Source organism: Hypomesus transpacificus, chromosome 1 (assembly GCF_021917145.1).
Source record: "Hypomesus transpacificus isolate Combined female chromosome 1, fHypTra1, whole genome shotgun sequence".
Classification (NCBI taxonomy): Eukaryota; Metazoa; Chordata; class Actinopteri; order Osmeriformes; family Osmeridae; genus Hypomesus; species Hypomesus transpacificus.
In genome coordinates, this window is record NC_061060.1 from 8,201,436 (window position 1) to 8,218,821 (window position 17,386).

The 17,386-nt window shown below is 38.4% G+C and overlaps 2 protein-coding genes across 5 annotated transcripts; one reads left to right on the forward strand and one right to left on the reverse strand.

Moving 5' to 3' along the window:
* The first annotated feature begins 6,357 nt into the window (after positions 1-6,357).
* LOC124468987 (B-cell linker protein) lies at positions 6,358-12,991 on the forward strand. Of its 4 annotated transcripts, none has more exons than XM_047022072.1 (18): positions 6,358-6,600; positions 8,070-8,140; positions 8,453-8,495; positions 9,248-9,398; positions 10,484-10,536; positions 10,646-10,700; positions 10,785-10,835; positions 10,943-10,977; positions 11,083-11,102; positions 11,198-11,272; positions 11,445-11,466; positions 11,557-11,578; positions 11,665-11,731; positions 11,815-11,840; positions 12,113-12,210; positions 12,309-12,383; positions 12,503-12,658; positions 12,761-12,991. In XM_047022072.1, exons 3-18 carry the CDS (start codon positions 8,493-8,495, stop codon positions 12,911-12,913), a joined length of 1,062 nt encoding a protein of 353 aa, XP_046878028.1. In that variant the 5' UTR covers positions 6,358-6,600; positions 8,070-8,140; positions 8,453-8,492; the 3' UTR covers positions 12,914-12,991. The 4 variants fall into 4 exon arrangements, 3 of the variants coding, with proteins under 3 accessions (XP_046878028.1, XP_046878035.1, XP_046878020.1); XM_047022079.1 differs by having other exon boundaries at positions 12,116-12,210; positions 12,761-12,973; XM_047022064.1 differs by having other exon boundaries at positions 8,070-8,131; positions 12,761-12,973.
* Positions 12,992-13,166: 175 nt separating this feature from the next.
* LOC124468979 (RE1-silencing transcription factor) lies at positions 13,167-16,971 on the reverse strand. Its single transcript, XM_047022053.1, has 2 exons — positions 16,443-16,971; positions 13,167-15,867 (listed from the first exon to the last, which is right to left on the reverse strand). Exon 2 carries the CDS (start codon positions 15,709-15,711, stop codon positions 13,768-13,770), a length of 1,944 nt encoding a protein of 647 aa, XP_046878009.1. The 5' UTR covers positions 15,712-15,867; positions 16,443-16,971; the 3' UTR covers positions 13,167-13,767.
* Between the last annotated feature and the right edge of the window lie 415 nt (positions 16,972-17,386).

Genomic DNA, 17,386 nt, shown 5'->3' on the forward strand with positions numbered 1-17,386 from the left:
GCTACCTAGGAATGCATTGGAAATTAAGTACTGGTATTCTTAATTTCTATAACTGTAGCTATAAATAACTAGCAGCTAGATTAATTATATAATAACATAATGGCATGTCACCTGTTGGTAGGGGTCCTCCTAGGCTATGACATATTGACATGTTAAATGTTGGTAAGAGTCCTAAGCTATGGACAGATATATTTAAGTCTTATCACACATATACACCCCAGGTGATACAAACGCTACATGGCACTAAATCAACTTGGAATATCTTTGACTGCCCCGTCGATTTCTCACTATTTTAACAATGTTCCAGCTCATAACTTGCTGTTGTGATGTACTATATTCTGCAGATGGCTTCCCTTCAGCTCACACAGCCAATGATTAAAATCAAATTATTATTATTAAAATCTGATGTGTCCATTATTTTTCACTCCCTGAACACTTTGTTCTTAGGATGGTTGTATTTAGTAGACAAGGCCTTGCATAAAGTGAAATCTCTGAACTATGTTAATTGGATAGCTGTCCATTTCACAGATACTTTGGCCTAAGAGGATTAAATAAGTTCTAGCACTAGTGAAGTTAATGGGTTGGTTGCGTGCAGAGTGATGTAGTGGTACATTTCCTGGACACTGTGGCATGGTTTAGATGCTGGACCGCTGTACCGTGAAGTGACATATGCCTCCTCGCAGTTTATTTCACATATGACCTGATTGGAGGGATACAAGAAGGTAAAGGGCAAAGGAAGGTAGTCTAGAGGTTACTGCAATTAACCTGAGGCAGCAACTCCTCATCAATTACATCTGATCTGTTCATTTGGAATCATTGGAGCCAAGCACACGGCTCAGCTAATAATTACTATAGGTAGCACTCATTGGATTGTGTGTGTCTGTGTTTGTTGTTTTTCCATAGGTACACCTGCACTTATAGCGGTCCATGTTGTTTAATTGTAACTTGTTTAACTACTTGCTCTTATGGTTCTTCCCTTTGGCACTTATTTTGGTTGTTCACAATATGTGCTTCATGTTTTGGGTAATCGCAATGTTTTGGGGCTATCTTGTTGTTATTATCAGTGACCTATGCTCTTTGTAAAGCTCTCTCTTGGAAGTTGCTTTGGATAAAAGTGTCTGCTAAATGAATAAATGTAAATGTTTTTGTGTGAGTGTTTTAACAGTGCCCTATATCAACAGTATTTACCGTACATTGTATTATCATTATTTCTATTATCAGTATTTGTGTACAATGCAATCATAGATTGTATGGCAAAATTGTTTTTCTGTTTGTTTAAAGGCGTCATTTAATGATTTTATAGGGTATTTCACACTGTTCCTTAATGTCTCAAAATAGGGTATGTAACGTTGGTTGGGATGAAAAAGGCCTGGGTGCTGTTCTATGTGCCTAATGCACCCTATGAAATAGCCCTGGAATAAAACAAGAGGTTTTCTCCCTTTTATGGTATGCTCATGAATATTTAGATAAGCTGTGCGCTGATTGGTTGGTTTACAACGAGTTAAGCTGCGGAGCAAAAATGCAACACGGCCAACAGCACTCACTGAAACATCGAAGGTGGAGACTTGAAATAAAAACGGGCAAATAAATCTAAGTGAAATCCTCGCTAATATTAATAACTTTTTCAGAATTGTACTGAACAATCTCAAATATAAACCAGATTATTCTAATAAAGTCTGGCCTACTTCAACACCTTTACATTTTCAATTAAATTTCAAACAAAATCATAGAAAATCACTGATCTCTGAAAATAGCTTAATCTTTGCAAATCTTAATGATATCCTTTTCAAACTTGTGTCAAAAAATCTAAAATATACACCAGATTATGCTAAAAATGGGTTGCCTACTTCCACACCCTTTACTTTTTCAATGTTTTTTTTTGTATCTACAGAAAATTGCTCATCTCTGAAAATAGCATGAAATCCTCACTAATCTTAATAACTTTTTCAAAATTGTGTCAATTTCTTTCTTCTAAATCAAATAAAAATGTATAGCCCTTTTTACAAACAATGTCACAGAGCTTCACATACACCCATAGAACTGCCCCTCAACCAACCTAAACCCTCAAGGAAGACAAGGAAAAACTCCTAGAAATACTCGGGAGGAAAAAATGGAAGAAACCTTGGGAGGAGCAGTTCAGTGAGAGATCCCTTCCTCCAGAGACGGTTGGTGAAAGAGAGGTGCAGAACACATGCTTAACATAGTCAAGCAGCAGGGAAATGTCAAAGGGTGTTGAAACACCAAAATCCAGTGTTCAACTTGGGTCAGTTAATAAATGTCAGTAAAAGCAGAGGTAGCCACAGGGCTGGGGACTGTGATCGATGCAGCATGAGGAAAGGGACCGGGAACTCGCTGTCATCTGTCATGGAGACTGTCACAGATCGATGTCCACTGGCAACCAGGTCCAGCGTTGACCGACCCACGACAGGCAGATGCTGACAGCTCAGTATAGGGTGTGGAATTAGGCAACCCATTATTAGAATAATCTGGTGAGGTTTGTTCTCACAATTTTGAAAAAGTTATTAAGTTTATCGAGGATTTCAGGCTTTTTTCTGAGTTTAGAAATTTTATATAATTTTGTTTGAAACTTAATTGAAAATGTAAAGGAGGTAGAAATTGGCCAGACTGTATTAGAATAATCTGGGGTATATTTGAGATTTTTCAGTGCAATACTGAAACTTATTAAGATTAGCGAAGATTTCATGCTATTTTCAGAGATTAGTGATTTTCTATCGTTTAAAAAAGAAAATAAATTGAAAACGTAAAGGGTGTGGAAGTAGGCAACCCATTATTACAATAATATGGTATATGTTTGAGATTTTTTTGGACAGACGTTTGTGAAAGGTATTAAGATTTACAAGGATTAAGATATTCTCAGAGATTAGGGATTTTTTTCATATTGTTTGAAATTTAATTGAAAAAGTTAAGGATGTGGAAGTAAGACAGACATTATTAGAAATATGGTGTATATTTGAGATTTGTGATAACAATTATGAAAAAGTTATTACGTTTATCGAGGATTTCATGCTATTTTCAGAGATTCACAATTTTTCATCATTTTGTTTGAAACTTAATTGAAAATGTAAAGAGTGTGGAAGTAGGCCAGACTCTATTAGAATAATCTGGTGTATATGTGGGATTTTTTGACACCATTTTGAAAAAGTCATCACGATTAGCAAGGATTTAATGCTATTTTCAGAGATTCCAAATTTTTCATAATTTTGTTTGTAACTTAATTGAAAGATTATAGGGTGTGAAAGTAGGCAACCCATTATTAGAATAATATGGTGTATATTTGAGATTTTTTGACACAAGTTTGAAAAAGTTATTAAGAATTGCAAGGATTGAGCTATTTTCAGAGATTAGCAATTTTCTATAATTGTGTTTGAAATTTAATTGAAAATGTAAAGGGTGTTGAAGTAAACCAGACTTTATTAGAATAATCTGGTGTATATTTGTGATTTTTCAGTACAATTCTGAAAAAGTTATTAAGATTAGCGAGAATTTCACTTAGATTTATTTCTCCACCTTCGATGTTTCAGTGATGCTGTTGGCCGTGTTGCGTCTTTCCTCTGCAGCTTCACTCATTGTACATTTTCAGAGATTAGGGATTTTCTATCATTTTGTATGAAATGTAATTTAAAAGGTAAAGACTGTGGAAGTATACCAGACATTGTTAGAATAAAATGGTGTCCGTTTGAGGTTTTATATTCATAAAAATATTATAAAAGTCATAATTTTTCAGAATTGTATGTATTTAAACACGGTCCCTAACGCCACTGCAATCTAGCGTTTCCGAATGTGAGAGGAATGTTGAATGTCATGAAACTAACTTTACCTCACTTCTAAATTTTGGGGTGTGACAAAGGTACACACCAGAGCCAAAAAAGGTGGAGCTACCGAACTGACATTGGCTTTTTGGAAAACTACCGTTTTATTTGTGAGATTTTTATATAGTTAGGGTTTAAACAGAATCACTCTGTCTATGAAGACGGCACAGGATGGTAACCTTGAAAGTCTACTGTGCGAGCCTTAAACAAATACTACGGCATGACATTTTTTTGGGGTCATATTTCTCCAGAGACTGAGTTGTCTACACATCTTATTTTCCTGTCAACTTCACCTTTGCTGAAGCTGCTTATTTTTCTCTTTGGTCCCGAATGGAAGACCCCAGGCGTTAAGATTAAAACATAAACACACCGTTTAGCAAAAGCCGCCTTACATTGACACCAGCTTGATATTACAGAGCGGCGCGTAAGTATGATGCCGACCAAGCAAATCATTTGAATGAGTGGGGACAGTAGGCCTGTAGTGGTTTGCACTGAACCCTGTTAGCGATCAACAGCCCAGCTCTTACCTCATTAGCTTACACTCTTCTCAGGCACATCTTCCGGGGACTCCACACCACAGCAGGAAGAATGACTTGGATGAATAAGAAGATAATCAGGGAATCTTTCCAACTGTGATCTGACCTGAATACAGACTTCTCGCCGCTGCAGAGGCTATAGCACCTTCATGAATGGCACAGACAGTGCTAGACACCCATATATACACGTTGTACACAGTGATTACTGTGATGCTGAATATATACGTTTCTAAGCCTAAGTAAGGACATTATTCTACAAAGGAAGACTGTTTTGCGTCTATTCATAGTGTCCTGAGTAGTATATAACCTGTGGTCAAAAGGGCCTTACCGTTGTTCTGAACGTTCTCATCTACACACTGTGTTAAATTAGGTGCACCACTATCAAAAAAGGCTATTGCTATTCCAAGTACTTTGTCACATAGTTTGTAGTCCATAAATCACTTATATCAGCTATATGGCAGGAGTACCAGTGTTTGCGTTCAGCAGCAATCCTAAAGGACCTAGGAGAGGGTAAGAGCAATTCTTACTCAAACTATAGCTCACGTTAACCTTCAGATACTTAATGAGAGAATGTATTTTGTCATTATTTCAAAGTAACAGGGTAAGGACACATTTCATTTCCTTGTGAAACGTCATCACAGACACCCTAAACCAGAAGACAGTTATAAAGCCTTTGTTGAAAACAATAGATTAAACTTGCTACTTGAATTTATAACAACATTGGTAATTTCATATAGTTAGAAAAATCTGTAAGGAATGTTTACATGGTATGTATAAATGTAGATCATAGTCTGTATAACAGATGGCTAGAATAGGCATGCTGTACACACCTGCACAGTATAATAGGACAAGCATTTAAACGGCCTCCTTTGACCTGTGAAACATATAAAAGCAATGTACAGCACATGTGCAACCTACACGTAAATGGTGCACAACCAGACATTTCGGTGTGTTCCATATCTCTGGGAGACACTCACTCTCATCCATCCATCATCTCCTGACCTTGAGTGTGGTAGGCCTCCTGCTTTAGGCAGTCTGGGGCATGGGTGGAGTAATGCCACCTCAGCTGCTCCCCAGCTCCGCACGCATCCCCTAGCCCCTGTATCCGTCCAGCAGCATCAGAGCCAAGCAGATTCAGATCGCTATCTGCACAAATGCTTTTAATTATTCACACAGCTGAAAATCACACACTCTTATCAGAGACATAACCCCACCGGCCAGATTTTCTGTCCTCTCTGTGCAACCCTAACACTTTCAGAGAGAAAGAGAGAGAGAGAGAGAGAGAGAGAGAGAGAGAGAGAGGCATGAAAACAGAGAGAGAGATGTGGATGTCTGCAGGGATTTTCAGTAGCAAACTAAACTACCTGAGAGCCACTGAGTTCTGAGTTACCTGCCCATAGTATGTGAAGATGACCCAAAAATAGCATACTCCCATTTCCTGTAACTTTGATGTTATTTTCACTCATGTGACAGTCTTGCAAGCCTTTTGAAAGGCTGTGTAACTTCAGGCAAGAGTTTTCAACAGAATCACACTGTGCTCACTCCTCGTCTTTTTATTATTGTCATTATTTTAAATAGGGTTGATAAATATTTGATCTCATATTATCTTTTATCTTATACTTTTATCTGCATTTCTTCTATTACTATACACATTATGCATGCCAACTCTGCAGGTGAATTCCTCCTCTATGACTCAAATGAAAAGTTTAGAATCAGAAGAAAGATTGTAATGAGAGACATTACAACTCCCCCAGCCCAGATACCTCACACCAACGTGTGTTCAACCCCCCAGGCTGTGAAATTAGAGCTTTGTTTTCTGTGACAGGTTGGGGACGAAGAAGGGCGCTGCCGCCTTGGATTCTGCAGGATGAGGGCATGGGCAGAGCAGCCAGATTGACAGGGACAGCAGGGTGTTGGTGGGGTGGAGTTGGGGGTGGGGGTGGGGTCTTACAGCTCATAGATAAGCATCAGTGCGAATATGAGAGGCCAGATGGTAATCTGTGGGCGGATGTGAGGCTACACTATCACTGAGGAAACCCACAAGAGATAAGTTGACCTTGTGCGCCTGTGCTGTAGCTGCTGAGACATTCTGGTATGGCTGCCTGCAACAAACAGGAAGCCGCTGCATCCTAGTACTTCTCTATAAGGCCAGAGGGTTCTGATGTCGTACACTGTTTATTGATTCTCTGGTCTGGCATGTGATGGTCCGATACATATGATAACCTATTTGTGAGGTAAGCATTTCTGTACAACTTAAGAATAGATTCTCTCTAAATCAGGAATTTAACCTAAACTAGATTTTCAATATGTAGTATGTGGCTTTGTTTGTGCAGATTTTGTGCATTAAGAAGGGCATTTTCTCCAAGGGTTTCTCAAGAGTAACCTGGAATAACTTGAAAATAATAAAGCAGTGTGAATAATTTTTACTCCAGAAATAGAAATGTGCCCAGATGGATAGTTAATCCAATGAAAAGAGTAAATGTCATGATACCACCCCTTGCTCTTTGGAGAGCAGATGCTAAAATGTCACAACGCTTTGGCTTAAATTAAAAGCTATACCTGTAAAAAGAAAGAAATGTAAAGGCCAACTATTTTGAACTTTAATTATTCAACATCCTGTAAGAGTGCATTCGGGAAACTTCAGTCCTTCAGATACATATGTTCCCAGACATAGCATTAGAAAATGGAAATGTGTTTCTATTGAACTGGTGTTTTTGCTTGTGCTGGGCAATCACATTAGCGAGACTATCTGAAACCATTATGTCAAGATATAGTTACCACAATGGAAAAATACAGCATCTGCAGAGCTGACCTAAACTTATTTCAGGTGTACAATGACATATTAAAGATGTGGGCAGGATTAAACCCTGGACAACTTAAATCTGTTGCTGATCTGATTATTTCAATGTTGACTGAACCCCTTTTTAAAATGCGTATTTCAAGAAACTAACATCTCAAAAATAGAGTAGAGTCTACCACTTCAGGAAAACTACATCTGGTTGACAGAAGCCCATATGATAGATACATGCATAGGTCAAGGGTCTTCACAGAAGCTTTGCTACAGGAAGTGTTGTGGGCTTGTTGCAAACTTAGATTAAAGCATGATCTCACTGAGTAGTTCTCAGAAGTGACAAAAGATTAGAGTGAGTCAAACTTGTCAGGGAACGTAGATTATTTACTTTATATCAATTACTATCAATGTCTTGCAATCTCCTATTATGCTTGTAAATAGTAATAATAATTGCTTTATATATGCATATCTTTTTTATATTAAATGTAATTTTGGGGGGGGCATTTCAGTTCCATTTAGGCAGAGATAGTGAAGAGATAGTAAAGAGATAGTGAAGAGTGACAGGAAATGTAAGAGAAAGAGAGAAGGGAAAGCATGCAGGAAAAGGCCTACGATGGATTTAAATGGTAGTTCCCCATTTAATACATTTATGACATTTACTTTTGTCCTTCTATTTTTGCAGTTGACAGTAGGAATGTATCTGAAAATACTTGAGGCTTTCATCAAAAAACATGGATGCAAAGAAAGTGCATAGAGGCTGCAGACTCAATCTAGGGATAACTTGCTCTGTACTGCTGAAATGTAGCAGCTGCAATATTTATTGTACATATTTATTTAAATCACTGAGTGCCACTAAGTTTTACTTGTAGAGCTGATTTAATTCATGTCTAATAATATTCTTTGTTTGTGCAGAAACAGGCCCGACACTAATATTGCCACTCAGCGTGTACCTCAAGACCCACTTCACCGCACAGGTGCCCTTTGTAGGTTTTTACCATGATCACAAATTGAAATGTTTTTTGCTTGTACTAGGTCAGAATTCAGAAACCCCCCACCTTTTTATATAGTATGATGGTGTGTTTTTGGAGGGAGTTTAACTTTCAAATGTTGTTGTTGATATTATCACAGCTCACCCCCCATCCTTCTGACTAAGAGGCTTAGGTTTGGTTATATTGCCAATTTGTTAAAAAAAACATACAAATCTCTTCTTTCTGAGAAAAGATTGTGAAGGCCTGAGCCTTGCATTCAATGCCAAACTAATGCTGTTTTTGGTTTTTCATTTGCCTCCTTGATAGCCCAAGAGAGAGAGAGATAAACTATGCGTCTGTTTTGATAATGGTGAGTAATGGCTCTCATTTTCAAGTTTCAGTTTGTTCCACATCACGGTTCCCCGGGGAAGGTTATAGTGGCCACAACTCTTTACCTCTACGTCTAGCCTTTGAAAGCCAAGAACAAGTTCCCCACACTCAGTACCTGTAAACATAGCATATTTAGGCTATTATGTCTAATGCAGGCAATGTACTAAACACAGTAATGCTACCAAACACACATTAATGGAGAGAATGGCTCAGCTCATTAACTAAGCTGATAGCCATAATAAACTCTCTGAGACATGCACTGTCACTACACAATTCTTTCATAAGGCCTCAACCTTTGGCCTTATTGCTAGCAGTTTGCCCCCCAGCACCCCACAGTCATTGCACAGTCCGTCATGCTATAGCTTGGTAGACTAATGTGTGTGAAAGCATCATGAGGCATTAATGGGGTGCAGCTCGTGGAGAAGGAAGTTAGGCATGAAAAGACAGACCTTATGATAGCTGCAGTCTGGATGTTAGTGCCGCGGTGTCAAAACATGATTAAAACATGACCCAACACTTACTCTCAATCTGAATAAATGTGGTAAAATATAAGACTGGGTGGTTGCCTTAACAGAAAGGGGGGAACTATTCATGTGATACAATACCTCTGCTAACTCTGAGGTCTCACACAGAACGTACCTTCACGACATTGAAAACAAAGTGCCTTCTGATGTTCCTGTACATATGCATCGTGCGTCTCACATCTTAGAGGTTCTTCCTTGTTCTCCACAGGAACGTAATAAGAGAGGCAACAAGGCAAAACAGAAACATCATGTGTTCAACAACATGGAGGCGACACAGTACCACACAGCAGACGACCTGGAAAAGATTGACGTGCAGATCCGGCCAGCCAGACCCCCTCTTTCTGAAACTGAATACACAGGTAGGAAATCTAAAACATGTCATCGTACTCAAAATCCCAAAGTTGAGGGGAAGCGTTGCAAACTACGAATTAATCAGAATCAGAAGGGGATGTATTCGCCATGAAAGTTTGCACAGACAAGGAATTTGCTTTGGCAGGAAGGTGCATGCAATAAACATATAGGAACCAAACATTTTTATATGTGGACTATCTATACTAAGGGTACATAAACTATCAGTACTGAGTGGAATTAGAATAAAATAAAATGTACAATTAAATAATCCTTCTGTTTCTAAAATATGATTAGCCTGTATCAACTAATGATGGAAAAATAAAAACATTGTAGTGTGTACGTATAGTTCTGTTGTGTTCCCCGTTCCTCTCAAAGTTGTACACTTGAAACTCAAGAGTAGATCCAGTGAAAGCCAACTTAATTAGAGGGACTGGGGAGAAAAGTATAGGCTAAAATAACTGTGCTGTAGGAAACCATGGTGAGAATGAAAGTGGAGTGGAGACCTCATGCTGATACAAAAGGCCTGTGTGAGTCTCTAGAGCCATCTGTTGGCCAACCAACAAAGATATACAATGACTCTGAAACTGGGTGGGGGGCCCAGTGATTCTCTAGTGGATGTGGCCCCACAGTCAGTCACAGTCAGGGGCCTCAGTGTTGCTCCACTTTTGGATGAGAGATTGTTACAATTTGAAGTCTAAAGAGTTTATGTTGGTTTGTTGTTGTTTCTTATTCAGGGTCAAATAAAAAAAATACAAACATACCATACAGATAAAATAAATGAGGAATAAGTATAAATAAATAAATAAACCTACGTAGATCATAGGTTTTGATAGTTCGTTTATCTTTGAAATATGTTCAAGTTCTTTGGCAAGAACAGACACAGACAAGCATTTTCACTTGTAAACAAAGTAATATGTATTAGGCCTTTTGTAAAATCCCTGCCCTGGCTTAGAATGAGCAGCTTTTGTTGTGGTGATAGTTCACTATCTACATCTAGTGTTAATTTTGAGTACTCTATTACAGTATGTTCTGTTACAATGGAAGGGGCAGCTATGATGATGACCTGGCATTTTGCTTTGTTTCTGTTTTAAAGACAGGGACATTCGAAGACGTTTGACTGCTAAGAGTCTATACCCAGAATCTGCAGTAAGTTTCTTTGTTAAGGTGAAGTCAACCTGGACATAATTAAATCCTTCAACAGTTTGATTATCACTCTATGATATATAAATGTTTCTAATTCATATTCACTTCATAGGAGAGCCATCTCATTCATACTAGATTTGCCAATAAAGAACAAGCTCATAATCCAGGTAACTGCAGCTAAATACATATCAGCACTTTAACCAAACTTAAATACCGTATTGTAATCAATTGATTTTATACCGGAAATACAGGACCTGCTGTCAACCGACAATTAAAGCCAGGCAGAGGAAGGACTCCATTGGGTAATTTTGGACAAATTATATGGAACTACAAACTTGAGATAGTGTTTAGGGTCAACTTTAATTAACCCTAACCCTAACTATTCCATGATTTGAAAAACCTGTTGAAGATGGGAAAATGCAGGTTGTGAAGACAAAAGACAAGGTAAAACAGGTGTTCCATATATTAATTACACAAATTATTGATATTTATGACACCGCAACTTAGATGTGTATTAATTATGATTCCTTTTCCCTAAATACTTGACAGAACATTGAATTCTCCAAAAGGTGATGGACTAGGATTAACGATGTCCAGTACTATGCTGGTAGAACTTTAAAATATAAGAATATCGGGTTTCTGCTAAGATCCTGTCTGGTTACAGGTCTCCTAGGCCCTTGTCGAGTGGCCTCGTGCCCCTGCTGTCTGAAATGGAGCTCAAGAAACCCTGCATGAAGAAGTGAGAAACACTCTATCTAATTGTGTGATGTAGTTATAGTGCCATCTGTTGGTCTGATTCTGATTCTGACAACCCTCACGCATATGAAAGAGTCAGAAAAAGTAGGCCCTACAGTGGAAATAAAACGTAATCAAAGTTGTGGGAATTTAACATGACTACTTTTTTCTTTCAGAACAAACATAGGAATTAAAAATGTAAGTGGACATATGCTAAATACATACACTTACCAAATAGCTGAAAGACTTCCTTCTATATTTATGTTTATCATTTACATGTTATTTTAGGAAGTATGTGAAACTTCATCAGGTGAGTGCTAATTTGATTCAATACACATTGAGCACATAAAATACAAAACTGTTGGATGTTTTAAGGATCAAATTACAATTTTTCAGACCTACAGTCTACAGAGAGTAACTACCCCCATAGATATTCTTTGGACCTTGAACATCCTGACATGAGGTACCTAGAATTTCCGTGAAGTCTTTTATATTTCCAGAGTTTGCACTCCATGGTAGTAATCCTTGGGTTGGTTTCCTATTTAGGTTACAAGAAAGACACATAATTCCAGGTGACTAAATATTCATATGTATGTTTATAGATTATACTTTTGAACACAGTATCCTATCTAGTCAGTGTACTACACGGGCTCCCTTTAAGAATCCATGATAGGGATCAAGAGCCAAACTGACTCACATGTATGACAACATTGTAGGTCAGATACTGTACATAAATTGGCACATTGTAAGTTATACATTGAAACTAAAAGTGATTTGCATAGCTGAAATAATGATAACTTAAAAGTTGGAGTTGAGATTTAAAGACAATTTATCATCTAAAAAGTAGAGAGTACCTCAAGAAGGCGCCAAAACCATGAATGGCCTCCCATTAAAGGTGACCTTGAACAGCATGACTTTGTTTCTAAGGAAAAGCCCACTCTGGTAAGATGACTAAATGATACCTGGGACAGTAAAGAATATAAAATGCGTTGCTTGAAACGTCCTGTGACATTTAACAAAACCCATTTTATTTTTGACAGACGCACAAAAAAGACTGGTACATAGGAGCCTGTGAACGATCAGAAGCAGAGCATGCCCTACACCTAGTGAACAGGGTATTTGTGCAGAACATTTCAAATCATGAGAAAAGATGTTATATGATCTGGCAATAGTTATTTAAGAAGTTGTGTACAGTATCGTATGTCAATACTTATATTAGCCATGTCACTAACAGGACGGTGCGTTTTTGGTGCGGAATAGCTCTAAAAACTCTCCCAGCGAACCCTATGTCCTGGTTGTGTTACATGAAAAGAGAGTTTACAATGTGAAAATTCGTTTCATTGATAGCACCTGCAAGTATGCTCTGGGGACTGGCCAACGGTCAAATGATGTGAGTAAATATCAATTTTCCTAAACATACCTCACAAGTATGAACAGATGATTTTCTTCTTTACACACCTCATGTTGTAATGTTTCCAACAACCCCCGACAGATGTTCGATTCTGTGGCAGACATCATCAAATTCCACTCCATATTTCCTGTTTCCTTGATCGATGGGAGAACTGTGTCAACTAACACATTTCAGAGGAACTGTGTGTTGATGTACCCAATCACAAAAGAGGATTTGAGCCAACTCTTGATATGAAATATGGCTACCTATCGACTAAGAGCAAAAGGCTCCAGATTTATTATTGTAACAGCTACATTTGGGGCGGGCGGGTGGGGTCATTGCTTTTATAAGAATATTTCTGAACAATTACTACTATATTAATACTGTTTTAAGAAAAGGTTTGCAGTGTCTATTCAAGTGCTTATCATGCATTTATAATATGTTATTGTACACACTTACTGTAATGCCAAAATACATATGATAATGTGTAAGTGACAGTAGTGACAACTTTAATCAAAAAACCTTTATTTAAAATGACAATATGGACCACAAATATAGCTAAGCATGCTGATCATGTCCTTACAATGGATGGAAATCTATTTACAGAATAAAAATCTGAGAAAATGTTTTTTCTTTCAAATCTGAAAATGTCATTAGAATGCATTCAAGAAATGTGGCTACAATATTTAGATGAAGAAGAAACGTCATGTAATTTTTTTTCTGTAAAACTACAGACAAAGAATCAGTCATCACTCGAATAAAAAGGTATTATGGTAGTAGGCTACTGGTGAGCAATCCAATCCTCCAAATACCACATTTGTGAAATTGTTTTTGTTTAAGTACTGAAAGTCATTCTAAAAGAAAAAGGTTTCCATAAAATAATAGTAAGAGAAGGTAATGATGAAACATGAACATCTGGCAATATATGTAATAACGCGAGTTACGGCTTTGTTCTTCAGACTGGCAGTTTGATAGCAACACTTAATTCAATGTAGTCAAACATGACTCAGTTTCGAGATACACAGTACATTTATACAATTACTATACAATCCAGTATTTTTTATAAATGGTTTCAGTATTAGCATTTTGCCCATTATGCCCCCTTGCTCTTATGGATAAACCCTCACAGTACATCCCATCACCTCGTACTTCTGTCCCATGACTTTGTTCAGCTTCATCTTCAGGATGTGGCACGTTGGAATAACCTTCGAGTCTGAGGTGCCATTCACCCTCTCAGTTTCCGTCTTCTTCCTCAAAGCTTGTGGATTAGGATGGTTGAGCACAACCACAGGTTGGTTTTGAGCTGGATGCTTCACCAGTTGGTCAACCTTAAGGCTAATAAAGTTTCCAGACGTATCTACTCTGTGTGTCAGCCTCCGTATGCTGGATACCTTCCATTGTTTTTTTCTCTTTTCTAGTCTGAGGTGGAGTTGCTTCCTGATTGACTGATTTGTTGTCTTATTGTCATTCAACCTAATCCTTTTCAATGATATTGTAAGGTATGAAGACAATCTGGGACAGGTGTCCTGCTTGTTGGTGGTACATTGTGGGAATGACACTGAAAGACCTCCAGCCTTTACACTTTGTTCGTCCTTGACACACAAATAATTCACAGTTTGTGTTTCCATGTGTTTAGAAAGTTCCTCAGTCTTTTCTGACTGTACCTGGTCAGCCCGCTCCCCTGCCTTGGCCAATATATTCTGGTCATGAACAGGGGGCAACTCTTTGATATATCCATTGTTGTCATTGTTCCCAGTCTTCATATCCTCTTTTTGTGTTGTGACCAAAGCCAGTGTCTGCTTTTCATGAATCAACGATGTCTTGAGAGAAGGCAAACTTGAATTTCCCATGGCAATTTTCTGTAAAGCCATCCACATGGGTTGCGAGCAACCTTGAAGGTCTTCTGATTGCCGACTCAGAGAAAACACACACGAGATAACTGGAAATGCTTCTTGTCCTGTAATGTTGTCATCAAGTAGGTTCTCTTCTGAAATAGTTTCTTTCAACAGTGATTCAGAAAAAGAACTATTCTTTTCCTCCTTTAGTTGATTGTTGGGGGGGGGATCAGTTGGGAAGTTCATATTTGATGACTCTGTATTAGTTTCAAACTTGAAGTTTAAGGATGGACTTACACTTTTGACAGGAGTCAAGTGTTGCATTTTGGGACACAACACTAAGTCCTCTTCTTTCATCATTTCCTCTTTTATCTCTGATGAGTTAATGCCCTGGGATGGATTTGGTGTCTGCAAATGTGTGGACTGCTTCCCTAAATCCGAAGCAGTCCTGGGGGCATGCAGTTGTTCCAAATTCTTTCGCTTCAAGGTCAGTTGGTTAGCTGCACATGTTCCATCACTCCCTGAACATTTTCTGTTTAAGATGGTGTTGGACACTAATGATGATTTAACTGTCGCTGCATTTTTTGAAGTTGCGCATTTACTAGCCTTTGCCAGAGACCCACTTGGCGTTTGTGGGACACGTCTTAGCTTCAGTTCCTTCTTCCCATTGACTGTTTTCACCTCTATAAGCTCAACAAAGCAGCCGGCTGGGATGGTCACTTCATTTGGGACGGAAACGGTTAATGGTTGGTTCTTTTCCAATTGCTCACGCAATGGCGCCAACAGTCCTGTTTGCACTTTGGGTGATGGGTTTGCCCTCACCGTTTCACTTAAATGTCCAGCTTTGTCAAATCTTGCCACAAATGGCTTGGAGCATGATGCTGTGGTCCCAGCAAATGGGCTCACTGATGTTGAAGTACTGCTTAATATCGGTGGTGTGTTGGAAACAGAAACATTCCGTCTGTCTAGCTTCAATGGGGTAACATTCATTGACGGAGTGTGTATTTGCCTCACATGCTGCATAATACTGTCTTTTTTCAAGGCTCCATAGTCACAGAGCTGACATTTGAATGGGAATATTGAATGCTTCTGTACTAGATGTTGGCTGAGGTCTGAATTGCTGTGCGAAAGGTGATTACAGTAAAAGCAATAAAATCTCATTTTTGCCAGATGGCTCTTGAGGTCCTTCGATGGGCCAATTCTATTTGCAAACTCCATATTTAAAAAAATATGATACTAAAAACAATATTTTTCGTCCCGCCAAAGTATCATCCAATGTCAACGTTGGCTATACAATAATGATGTCGTTGTATTTGAATGCACATCCCATCATTGTCGTTCCCTTGGTCAGAAATACGGCTGTCTTCTTTCGGCCTGTAAGGGCATAAACAGAAGAGCATGGAAACTATGATTATTATCATATTGTACATCTTGCAGTTGCCAACCTCCCAATTAACAACAAATAAATGTAACATTTACTGAGTATACATGGTGGAGATAGCGTTTGGGTGTAAACAATAACAAATCGACAAAGCTAGCTAACTAGCTAGCTAGCTAGAGCTAGTAGTACTGTAACGCGTTACCAATTGAGCCTAGTATAGCTAGGCTACTGTTTAGCTAGGCAAAATGCACCATCGTATTTTTACTCAAATTCACTTAAAATCTACTATAGTAGTGTGCATGACGTATAGCCCAGTCTAATGTTTTAGGTTTAATGATTAGCCAGCGGAAACGGGCTTGACTCGACTTCAGCCGTGCTTATTTTGAATGGCCGCCATGCCATTTTCTAGTCTGCAAATGTTTGCTTGCTGCTACCCAACGTACCGTGATAGGCTATATATGCTTGCGTTATAAATATCCCCAGCTAACTGCTCTAGCCATGCTGTTTATCTAGCTAATCGTATACAATTTCAAATGTTTGTCTTAACTAGAAATAAAAAGCTACAAACCTTTTTGTTGTGTCTCTAGACCGCATTGATACAGCTAGTTAAAGCTAGCCTTCACTCCAACTGGGTCGCGGTCGACCATTGGGATTCCAATTCGACAACCGAGTTATTAGACTAAATATGTTGAACCGACTCAACCCTGATAGTGTTCGCTATACTAGCTCGGTATCTGAATCAACCCTTGTAGCCAGCTATTAAGATGGGCTACACGTCTGTTGATACCAGTCGCATTCACTCTCATGGACAGGCACTGTTTAGGTTTACGGCTGGTGTAAAATATTTAAGGCTAGCCCAGCTAGCTACAGTACGTTAGCCCGAGAAGGTTGGACGCTGCGACATTTAAAAATTCAAACGCAAGGTCCGAATGTGAGCGTAACCTTCCAGTTGATCAAAGCAAGAATACTACATATAACCGTTGATCGTCATGATCTGGTGCATACCGTTCAAATTATGTAAAATGTTACGGTCTATCTATTGATTGAATAAAACACCAACCATTCCAGTAAAATAATAACGTAGCCTTTTTTTAATTAGAGCTTTTATTTTGAAAGGGGATACAAGTTAACGGTGCAGGAAGTTTCAGATAATTCAGATTTGTAGTGGCTAGTAAGCACGGCAAATGCCTTATTTCTTAAGTATCAAACAGTAATGGCTGGCCCATGCCTCATCAAAAGATTAAATGAACAGAAAACAATATGTTAGTTAAAAATATGAATTTATTGCAAACCTTCCTGCTCCCAGTCGGAATGTGTAGACTGTTTGTAGCGTGCGCACTAAAAGCGACCAGGTGAGATACTAGTGCTAGTAGACTACGAACACTTGTTAGTAGTTACAAGAAACAGAATTGTTCGTGGCAAGGTTGTGGAAAAGATTAGATAGTTAGTCAAATGTAACGCTTAATGAGGATTAATTCAAACATGTCTGTTTCATAGTTTTATTTGCAATCA